The sequence below is a fragment of the Egretta garzetta genome, unplaced genomic scaffold (genome assembly GCF_000687185.1).
Source record: "Egretta garzetta isolate BGI_Z169 unplaced genomic scaffold, ASM68718v1 scaffold60, whole genome shotgun sequence".
Lineage (NCBI taxonomy): Eukaryota > Metazoa > Chordata > Aves > Pelecaniformes > Ardeidae > Egretta > Egretta garzetta.
The window spans coordinates 185,192-197,424 of record NW_009258269.1 but is presented as its reverse complement, the minus strand read 5'-3'; the positions used below and the strand labels follow the sequence as shown (position 1 = coordinate 197,424).

Sequence of the window (12,233 nt, the reverse complement as noted above, 5' to 3'; positions counted from 1 at the left end):
AACCCCCTACTCAAGCAAGGTACAATTAGCTGAATTTGAATTTTGAATAACTCCAAAGAAAAGAATCCATAACCTCTTGGGGCAGGCCGTTCCAAATTTTTTCCTAATATCAAATCTGAATTTCCTATGTTCTAACTTGTGTCCATTACATCTTACCCTATCCAAACACACATTCAAGAACAATTAGGTAATAAGACCTCTCTCCTAAGCCTTCACTTCCTAAAGACTGAACAAATCCAGTTTTAACTGCCCCTCTCCACATCTTATGTGCTGCAGGCCACAGTCATCTTGGTGGTCTCCTTCCAGTAAGCTGTCTTTCATCTACCTGGAAGCCTAAAACTGGACACAATGCCTCAGATGTCATCATGCAATTACTGAATAGAGGGGAATAACCACTTCAGCTACTGTCTTGCAAAACACCACTTGCCCAATTTGTCCATTTAAGACCTGTATCACTATACCAAAATATCCCAAGATGTGGTTTTCTGGCATTAAGATACAAGTAAGTCAACACATGATACAAAACCACTCATTAAAAAAGTAACATTTAATTAATTTATCTGTATTACATAAAGAAATCATATATGCAGAAAAGATTTTATCAGATGTCAATGCAGCTATTTCTTCCCTTCAAAAATAGTCGAGTTACCAGCTAGACCAGGATATGCCAACGTAATCTCATTTAGGGTTTATGATACTATCATTTTGCTCATGAAAACATGGTCACCTTTCATATGGGGGGGGCAGAGGGGAAAAGATTTTCTGAAGCAAGTTTAAAGGGCACACTGGAAAGCCCAAATCATGTATTTTACGTTTAGTGCAACGTACTGCAAATCTTTTCTTAGAAGTAATTCTGGTTAATTAGTTCCAATGGTGCCAGGGTATTGAATAGATTAACCCCTGAATCCTATTCTTTAAATCATATTGTATTAATTGTGCAATGTTAGTTAAAAATCTCTGTACACTTTTTGTACACTTCTGTGTTCCTCGAATTCTTAGGGTTAATTACACGTTTGAAAACACATTAAAAAATTTTGCACAGAAGAATTTTGTCTTGAAGAACTAAGTTTTTTGATAAAACTAGTCTTCATTTAGAAGAGAGTATGCTATGTGACATGGCTTAATTTAACAAAATTCTAAGGGACTGACAGTTTTAAAAAACATTTCTATGTTAACTTCAGTCAGTATGGAAATGACAGGCAAAAAATTATTATTTTAGAGGCTTTTCAGAAGAAAAGCTTCACGTGAACTTTTACTAGCAAAAAGGATGCTTTTAGTGAGACAGAAATGCTCTTCAATAATAATTTGTAGGTATAACAAAGGTAAGAATTAAATGATTACATCAGAACATGTCATTATATTACACTCAAATACATGCACTGCTTATGCTAGTACGCCAACAGCATTCCTATTTTGCATTAGTCTCTATAATTGATATAACGAAGGATTTATTAGTGTATAAATGTTTCTTGCGTATTAAAATAACGTTTTAAGATTACTATCCTCTGTGGTAAAGGCATAATAATAAGCAATACCAACCAACATAACACTAGCAAAACCAGTGAGGTTTTTTCTGTAGTGAACTGATTTTCAATAATTTATCATATGAAAGCACTCTTTCTGTCTTTCCTTTTGTTAATAAGCACAAAAAAGCTCATTTTAAGCTGCCTGATTTTGGTTTTGCATACATAATGAATACGATGCCTTCAATATATTCTCAAAGGATCCAGATGATTAAATTTTAAAAAACACAGTATTTTGGTTCACCACATCGCACCAATCAATTCCTGGGGTCAGTAAAACTATGCAACAACAGAAATACTCTAGTTTAAGACATTCCAACCAAAGATAGTTCTAATTAAGGCTCCAAGGCTTTTTTATGACCTGAACAAACATCAATATTCCTGAAAAATTAAAATACAGTGATTTAAATGGTTACAGGTTTTATATTTTAATGTCTGCTCTTGATGGAATTCAGAACTGCAGACAATTTTTAATCCCACTCAAAGTTAGCCTTTGTTTTCCATATTCCTCAGTTGGTTGTTTTTCAATTCTCTCTCATTCAGTAAAGTATGGATCATCCATACATGGATATGAAATTGCCTTTTTAACATATGCATACACAACAGTAGGGAAACACTTAATGTATCTAGGCCAGCTGACTGTCACCTCCCAATATGCTGCAGTTTAAGAACATTCACTTGTCTTTCAGCCTACCCTCGGTTCAATGTTTTCAAATTCACCTCCTTCAAGACATCTGTTTTCCTTGAAAGAAAGCATGAAATGACAGTGCTGCTAACGCACTATCCTTCAGGAAGGCTGCTCCTAGAGTTCTCTACTTCATTACAACAAAGGAGATTTTTTTAGTCAGCAGTAGTAGCAACAGCCAGCCGAGTTCTAAGATACATATTTAAGATCCAAGCAAAAGGCTTATCTGAAATACAGACAGAACTCCCTCATTCTTCTTGCAGAAGCTCTGACTACCAGGAACAAAAAATATGCAACAATTTAACTGAAAATAAACTAAAAGTATGCCAGAAGTAAATTATTTCCACAAAAGAATAATCGTAGTTTCACAATAAAACCACAGCTACTAAATGCAAGAAGTTATTATATCCAGTCTTCTCCACAGCACATCACACACACAACAGGCTTTCTACAAAAAGTTTTAAAGACAACATCAGAGCAAAAGGTTATTTGTTATTTTAAAAGGTAACAGCGGGAAAGTGTCAGTCACGCCACAGCAAGAGGGTAAGACTGCTTAGTTGCTATATGTTTTGTTTAGATTTAACAGAAACCTGTATATCCTAGCAACACAAAATACCTTAAAAATTAGTAACACTAACACATAATTGGAGAATCTAAACTATGTGAAAACATAGTATATAAACATTGCTTTTTGGTTTACTGTCTAATATTGTTAAAATATTTTAGTAATTAATTATTAATCCATATAGGAAATTTTAAAAATACCAGATACACACTGTGCAATTTATGACATCAAGATTGGAAAAGCAACAGAAATTGGCAGATAACCTTAATGGCTATAAAATTTTCTCTGATTTAGAAAATTACTATGTAATGCCTAAAACCAGGTCCCAGAGTAGGAAATAAATGTTAGAAATGCATACAAACATGCTTTAAAATAAACTTTAAAAAACCCCACAAACCACCAACAAAAAAAACCAAAACCACAGCTACTTGACAGCACTTGCATACAAAATATTGTAGGCTTCTCTGAAAGACATGTTTAAATGACAGCTACAAGATGCTATTTGTAAAACATTACACAGAATATGGCATATTCCAAAACTACTGTATTGGAAATCGCTGTTTTATGGAGTCAACATAACCTCCTTTAAAAATTCAGAATGTATAAATAAAGCACTGATTTCTCTCTGTCATGTAACAGCAGCTCATGTAGGACTTTTTCTAGTTTTGTGCACTATAGCTCTTTTGAAAAAGGGACACGATACTTAGTAATTACGGTAGCTTAGATACAAAGCATCTTCCTAATGAAATGTATCATCCAGTGTATGTTTTGTAAATTTCTAAGTTCTTTAAATGTGATGTTATCTTTTGCAATAAAGTGAGATATTTTTCTTAGTTTCAGGAGTCAATAACAAACATTTAGATTACAAAGGAAATGAACAATTGTTCTTTGGAAAAGGAAAATTAATTGGTAATTAATAAATAGGCCTTTCATGGAATCATTCTGCAGCTTTTCTATGTAGAGGAAGGATTTCAATTTGAATACTGAATAAAAAAGCTGTAACTTTTAGCTAGACAATGTGTATATTTGAATATATCATATTGTCCAACCACAGCAGCTCTGCAAAATGGTTTCTCTGTCATTATTTCCCCAAAGAGCATTTTTTTTTTTGCAAAAGTATGCTATCTAAAGTAACTTTGGTTAACAGCACACTGTTTTCTTTTCAAAGTCTTTATTTGTATAGTATCTTATATAAATATTGTTTAAAAATTTTCTGTGTAGCATAACTACACTCTTTTCATCATGCTAAACTGATATTGTGAACAAATTCAAGTTTGGGAGTACCAAAGGAAAGCTTTAAAATGTATATGGTGCATTTATGATATTTTTGTTTACCTAACCAAGCCAATACTGAAAACAAGTACTTCTGATTCTACGTGCTTCTCTACATGTTACTTCTGTGATTACTATAGTAAGACTTCACTGCATCACGACACCCTTTAACTAAGTCTAAATTTCATAAACTATTCAAGATAAAGCTTGAATAGCCAACTTTCAGACAATAAACTTGTTCCTCTATTACAAGTTTAGAAGCACTTCAACAACTACAGTCAAGGCTTTTTAATAGTGAAAATAACCAAGCAGCTGTTAAAGCCTGCAACTGCCAAAGCATCGCAATGAAGGCAAGCGTGGCATTTAAGTAAGTCTTCTCTGCAGTAACTGCAGAGAGCCAAATTACTTTTCCATCACCAACACCTTCTCAGCCTGACTCTTTCCAGGAATTACATGAACAAAGCTCACAGCACGCTGTTACCAGCTGAGCACAAGGCAGCACCTTCCCTTAGATTCAACTGGCATTGTTGCAAGAAAAGATAAAGGCAACCGTAACCCAAAATCCTTTTAACTCCTCCTCTGCCAACAAGCCAGAAGATCATGAAAAGAATATGAAAATTAACCTGCTTATCAAGTAAATAGAACCCAATACTCTATCAGGTGCAAGGCATTTAAACTCACTTTAACCTACAATTTAAACTACAGGTCTTCTAAATTGTAACTATTGTTTTTGTTTAGTATAGCATAGTATTAGCTTTGTTTTTCATACCATGTTCAAATTCTAGGAAATTACACAGCAGAAGATAATAAAATTATTTATTAATAAAATTATTTATTAATCAGAAACATAATAACAGATGTAAGAATCTAAGGAGTAACCTTCTGTTCCCCTGGAAGTAAATAACAAATGTAGCCCAATTTGACATGTCACTCATACCCATATAACTTCATCTACACAGTCTGACTGCAGCTATTCCGTATGTCCCACCTGCACTTGCAGAGTTCACCATACTTTTAGCAACTTTAGCTCACCTAAGCATTCTGCAGAAGGCCATAATTGCTGACTATCTGCTTAATTTTTAGAAGTGTAGGGTTTCAGCAAGTTTGGCCCTCTCATGAACTTATAAAGCAAATCTGCTAATTACCCAAGTGAACTAAAGGTAGTACGCAGAGCATGAAATGAGCTGATTTTGCCAGGTCTTTCAGAAAAGACTATTTTGTCCATTACAAACATTTCTTCAGATCACATGTAAAAGACCACTCTGTTGAGAGATCTTGCCTCACCTCTAGAAAACTATAATTTATTGGAATTCTACTTTGAAAAACCTCTAAAATGCCCCAAATACATATATACATAGGTGCTTATGAGCATTATTAGCATACAGACATCTGCGTGTTAAAATTCACACTGGATTTGATCTTTTTAGGTAAAAACAGCTGAATTATAGTAAATGAGAGAGCGGGGGGGGGGAAAAAAAAAGAAAACCAAACAGATTTTCCAAGCCATTTCAATTGACTGTAACCAGCTTGTTTCCTAATGATCTCCTAATGTTCCCTAATGATTTTTGCAGGATTACTATAGTTACATTTCGCTTCTTCATCTACTCTTTACAATATCCAGAAATACTCCTTAATAGATTGATCACATCATCCATGAAACTCACATGATGCTGTCTTTGCAAGTACAGAAAACATTTTCAAACACTGTAGAAAACTGAAAGGCTCACTGGATCTTCATTCAAAACCCCTTCCTGTTATGAGCATGCATACACACAGAGGGTTACACACAGAAGAATAACAGACAGGAGTTGTGAAAAACAGTTAATGATATGATTTCTGAAACTTGTAGATCTACCACCAGGGAGTTTGAAGCGACCATTGGCAAATATCTCCTCTGAAGAACTCAACCATTAGGAGACTAATCATTAGGAGACACATATGCTCTGACAGGCAATGATCCAAAACCATTATTTTGGTTTTGCAACAGAAACGAACAAGGAAACAAGTACACCTTAAAAGACACGCATTGTACCTCTTGTAGCCAACACAATCAAGTAAATGCTGCTCATGATATTGCAGAACAATGTAAACCTCTAAACATAAACAATTAATACACATCTTCTCAGTACACAGTCTGAAAGGCAAGTTCCATAATTCCCACTGAACACAACTGGCTCGCATTCTCACAAATAGGCTAAACCAAGAGGTGTACTCATGAGATACATACTTAAATCTGAATAAATTGCAGAATCTCTCCTTGAATACAACTGTCAGTCCATGGAATCTCAGGTGAGTGCTGTATGCTAGTGCATCCCCAGATATTTTCCCTGTGCACACGGGGCATCATCTTCCCCCTCCAGAAACAGAGCCAGGAATAGCAGCTGTTCCATAGCAACTCTAATCCACCAAAATGTAAAGCATGTGGAAAAACTGGGAGAAATGGAACATCCACCAATTATTTATATAAGCTATTCAGAATAGCTTTTTTTTTTTAGTTAGTTTTACTCAACACGTCCACCTTAGATTAGTAGAAAAACTATTTCCAATGTGTTAAAGTGTGCCCTTTAAGCAGGTTTATAAAACATCCTTCTTTTTGCAAATAGCAATTAACATTAGATTTAGTGTTTGGGTTTTTTAAAGAATGCAAAAATCTCACAGTATTCAACTACACTTCAAAAGACACTACAGTGGCACAGTTCAATATTAAAAAAAAAGTAAAGCTTTAGACCTTTTATTTTAAATCTAAAAAAGTCCACAAGCAAGGACTCCACAAATACTATATTTGCATTTTTCAGGATAACTATCAAATGACTTTCAAAGCATTAAAAATACATTAAAACATTACTCACAATTAAGGGATCATCTCGTCCCATTGTAATAACAGCTCTGTTCACTGTGCGTAATAACTGTACCATTATTTCTTGAATATGGTGATAAGTTGATGCCTGTAAATTGAAAAAAAAAAACAGTTTGGGTATTAAATCCATATCTCTTGCAAAAGAAAGAAGAAACCAATTGTTTCCATTTGACAGTTCAAGTTGTATAATATAACCACCCTAATGAAAGAACAATACTAACTCTTCTTGCTCAGGCTGCTCCTTAGTTCCAGCTATTTCACTGGAATACTCATTTTAAATGGCACAGTCCTATTTTAGCCTTATCTATCCCATGACTGGTTTTTTGTTTCAAATGGTTGTTTCCCATCCCTCGCTCAAGGACTTGTGTTATCCCAGTAACTCAGTAGCCTATAACTTAATAGCAACACCCTCGTAACAGGCAATTGAGGAAAATTACATCAGTTTTCCACACCTGTCAATGGCCCTCAGGGTAGTCTGGAGCTCAGTAACAGCTTTAGCTTGCAGTCACAAAGTAACTAATTATTAAAGGAGAAAGTTATCTTCATCTCAATTTGCAGCTCTGTGAGGGCACAAACTGGAGACGACCTGCTCTTTGGCCCCATTGCCAAGTACTGGTCAATCTGGCTGACAGACTACACCAGAGACCCACCACCTATCAGCACCTAGTTCTGAGGGATCTTTGCAGCCCAATGACAAATATTCACCAACTCACATCAAATTATAAGTACCTCTGGCATGCTGCCTGGAAAAGGACATTTGATTATTTATTTTAAAACACTTAAGAGAAGGGTATAACCATATATTCACCAATCTCACTGACTTTACTCTGGTCACTAGACAACTTTGGAAGCTAGCATGCAAGAATGAAAGAAAGAAAAAGTCTAAGCAAATTTCTAATAGAAAAAAAAATAGCTTACACCAAACAAGGCACCTCTAACATCACATGTAGTATGGAAATAACACCACAATCACAGAAGCCATAGTATTTTCTTAACAATATTTTAAGTTGCTGAGCTCCAATACCACCCCCCAGGAGAGACTGCTTCTGACTCTGTTTTTCCTCTGAGACATCCAACATTGCCTCCTTTCTTTCTCCTGTTTTGATTAGCCTAGATCAGACCAGCATCTAGAGACCTTCCTTCTATCCAGCCACTTATTTACTATTACTAGTTAGTCCCACTGTTTCCTTTGACTAGGACACATGCAAGCTTAAATGATCTTGCCTGGCACAGCATTTCAAAAGTTACTACATTCTATAAATGAACAATGCAATCACAGAATAATTTGTTTGGGGGTTGCATTTTCTTTTTTTTAATTTGCATTTCTCTGGTACAGTCCATATTTATAGAAAGACTACACCTGAACGTTGCTGCACAGAAGACACATTTGTTGGAGTGCTTTCACAAAGCTGCTTGCTCTTCCATCTCCTCTGCTTCCCAATATGCATACTGTGAGCTTTAAGGCTTATGCCAATCAAATAATAGGAAAACCATATAGTGCATTAGCTCTTTGTATTTTAAATGCACTGGAAATAACAGTGAAATTAAAAATAAAAGCCTACAGTGCATCTCTCCCTATATCAACTTGAATAACTAACCAAATACTCCTCTTGTCTCTATTTTTTTTCTCTCTCTCTTTTTTTTTTTCTTTTGTAAAAATCACCCAAAAAACCTCTGAGCTAAAATTGCACTTTCTTCCACAGTAAAACATAAACTCTTTTTGTCACACAGCAAAGCAAATTCTTCAGGCTTATGCAAAGTTGTAATCAGACAGACACTTTTCAAAGAGCAGTTATTTGCAGAGGTCTACACAGCTTTTCTGTTTTGTTTTCAAACCTTTTCTGTGTGCTCGTCTTGAACTTTGATTATAGCAATATACTTTATGATTGTGCACTTCTGTCCAAGAGCAGATTGCCATCTCTTATTCCAGAGTATTGCATTTATTAAATAATTTCAAGTTTTGCTTTGAAGTTTAGAACATTTGTTACCTTTGCGCATTGGGGTACCAGTCAGAATTTAGATTTTGTTTCAAACAGGCATTTTCAACTGTTGAAAGAATGTATCCTAGGACAGCAAAGGACCTATGGGAAGCCACCTGCCATAAAATATGTAATTTTGTCAAGCTACCAGTTAACACAGCAGTAGAGGAAAGGTGAAGCATCCCAGAGTACAACATGTTTATACAACTCTATACCCTGCCCCTGAATTTTTAAATTTTTATTTATATCAGTTGGAAAATACAAACATTGAAGTAAGAAACTGCATTATTTGTATAACTTCCTCCCCATAACTACAAAAATTAAATAACAGCAATTATGTATATGCTTATCTCAAGCATAAATCAAGCCCCCTAAAGTTATATGGCTATACCTATATCAGCAATTTGGTTGAGAAAAATTTGAGGCAAATCTTTTCATCACTTCCATTTACCATGTACTGCTTCTGAGTGGTTTTGTTGCACACAAACTAGATTAATTCCAGATAAACTAGAAGCTCCTTGACAGTGCTAGAAATGAAAACATTTGGTTCTTGATCAATGTTTGGGTCACATCAATATAAGGACCCCAGTATGTTGCTAAACTGTTTGCTTTCAGAAAGCTGAGCCATATGCATAATGGAGATGTTTGGACCACAGTATCAGTCCCCATCTTACTCAGCGTAAACTCCCCAAGCCACATACAACAGATTAATCAGGAGCCCCACAATGAACTGCATGAATCTAGAGTTGCACTCCTGTTGTGAAACATTCCTTGCTAATGCAGACATTACCAAAACATGCTACGCAGCCAAGGCAAAAAAAGCACCATTAAAGGGGAAGACCCATTATATGAAGTAAACGTGATGGAGATTTTTTTTACTAATAGTTCTAAAAACCCATTTGAAGGTATGCAAAGCTCCCTGCTATAACAGGGGCTACCTTCTGACAATAGTCTCTAAAACCACTAAAGCTCACAGCACATAGTTTACAGAGAGTATTTTCTTTTCACCCAGAAAAGATACTAAGTCTCACTGCAAGAACTGCAACACTTAAATAGCTTTCTGTTTAGAACTCTGTCCATGCAGCTACCACACCAAACGTAGAGATAAAACACAGCATCTCAGCTGGAATTGTTATCTGCTGTGCTGCAAGAAATATTCTATGTTCTGGCCTCTGTTACAATTCAAGGTGTTTTCATTAATCATAGCTGTTCTTATAGTATTGAATACCACTATGATTAAAAAAAAAAAAAGAAACTCAACAGCCAAAATTTGTAAACTGCATAGCAGCACTTCACACACTTTCCTTGGGCACAAGGAAGTCACTTGTGCATTAGTTTGCCTTTTTTTTTTTTTTTAATTCAAAGGTGAAGGCTCTTATAATCTAGCTTTACTTCCTTCCACATTTCAGTACATGCTATACCATTATTAGTAACAGTTCAGAACATTACATAATGGTTTTAACATTTAGCCATGACTCAATTATTAAAGATGAGCTCTATTCTGAATTCACAAGTAGCAGATAACATACCTTTCCTGGAAAAAATATAACCTATGCTCAAGCACGCAAAGGTTATTTTCTGCTAAGCCTTTGAATTTTCAGAGAAATGGCAGCAAATGAATTAAAACGGTATCTTTATGAAACAGAGACTGCTTTTGTTCTTGATAATCTAAGAAACAATTAGGCATTCAATACTGACATCGCTAACTTAAGAGGAAGTGTTTTCACGCATTGCCTATACACAAGGTTTCAGCTTTTATTTTAACTAACAGTTTCTAGCTTCAGAAGACAGTCTAGCAACCCACTGTAACATGCATTTTCTTAGATCGTATTTCACTTCACAAGGATGGCATATGTTTTGTAGTGAAACCTGGCAAACTAACCATTTGGCTGCAGTCCATTTGGTTAAACATATGACTTTTCAGAAGCTAAATTAACAACTGGTACCATATACAAATGCCCCCTTGGAAAACATGGATTGTATTATTCCATTTAATGGTCATCAAAAATGTATGCTTGTCTTCACTGTTGAAAAGGATTTGCTAGATGACCAAGGCATGAAACAATCAGAGCTCGTATGTGGTATGCAGGTCAGCAGTAGCAAAGTCTCACAGAACTCAAATGCCTTCAGACTCGTTGATGGGATGGATGGCACACATCAGTACACACAAATTAGGTAACAGAAAATCCAAACCAAACAAAATTTCACTCTCTTTAAAAATATCCATGACGGGTAATAGCAGTTAGCGTCTGACCTAGCTTTCATGTTCTATTTAAACGTCTACAGGGTTGGGACAAGAATTAGAGTAATTCTGCTGTCTCAAAGTCAACCATGCACTTCAGAATATGACAGAGTGCTCCAGCGACAAACATGGACCAACTGAATGGCTCCTTCAGAACCGCAATATTACACAGCCTGTACTTGACATATCCACTTGGAGATACATCTTCAGTCAATTCGTTTCAGCTGTCCCAGCTGTGTCCCCTCCCAAACTCTTGCCCAACTCTAGCTTAGTCCCTGGCACGGGGCAGAGGGAGAAACCGAGAAGGCCTTGACACTGTGCGAGCACTGTTCAACAACAACTAGAATGTTCATTGGTATGTTATCAACACTGTTTTGGCCACAAATATAAAACGCAGTACCATATGGGTTACCACAAAGAAAATGAACTCTATACCAACCAGATCCAGTAAGCTCGCTCTCTCATGCATTCAGTTCTATAACTTAGAGTTCCCTCTCTGACATGTACACACACACAAAAAACATACACACAAGGATAAAGTGTTTGTTTGGGTTTGGGTTTTTTTTAATTCATGTAATTCAGAAGCATGCATTGCTCTGACTGAAAATTTTCTGCAGAAGAACCTAAGGTAACTGGTCCTAAAAGAACATGCAGGCTCCCTGACTAAATTCCCTTGAAATTCTCCTTTGCTGATGTCTTAAGATCTGCCTTAAGTTAGGCAAATGCTTTACAAATTACTGTACAATCCCAAAATGGTTCCAGACTTGTTTGCTAATATAATCAGCAGCTTAAATTGCAGCTGCTGCCAATTACTGACTTTGTGCACAGAACAGTAAAAGATTATACATCTCATTTCCACTTGTAGACTCAACCAAGATTTTATTTTATATTCCAAAAGAAAGAGTTTACCATTACATTTAATCATGGAAGCACTATAAATAAAAACTTGTTCTGATAGACTAAATATTAAACTATAGGATATATGTCAGATTAGAGACAAAGTCACCTAATGAAAGACTGTCAGATTGCACACATCAAAGTCGTTGTAAAGGGGGAAAAGGGAAGAGTTTTTTAATTAAAAGAGAAACAAAAAGTCAGATTTCACCACAA

The 12,233-nt window shown here is 35.6% G+C and overlaps 1 protein-coding gene across 1 annotated transcript in view; it reads right to left on the bottom strand.

The window, feature by feature from the left end:
• The window catches only part of DOCK2 (dedicator of cytokinesis 2), a 194,826-nt gene that overhangs the window by 111,520 nt on the left and 71,073 nt on the right, over positions 1 to 12,233 (bottom strand). The window contains exon 27 of the mRNA XM_035889022.1: positions 6,895 to 6,990. Within this exon, the coding sequence (XP_035744915.1) occupies positions 6,895 to 6,990 (96 nt within the window). The remainder of the gene's footprint in view (positions 1 to 6,894; positions 6,991 to 12,233) is intronic.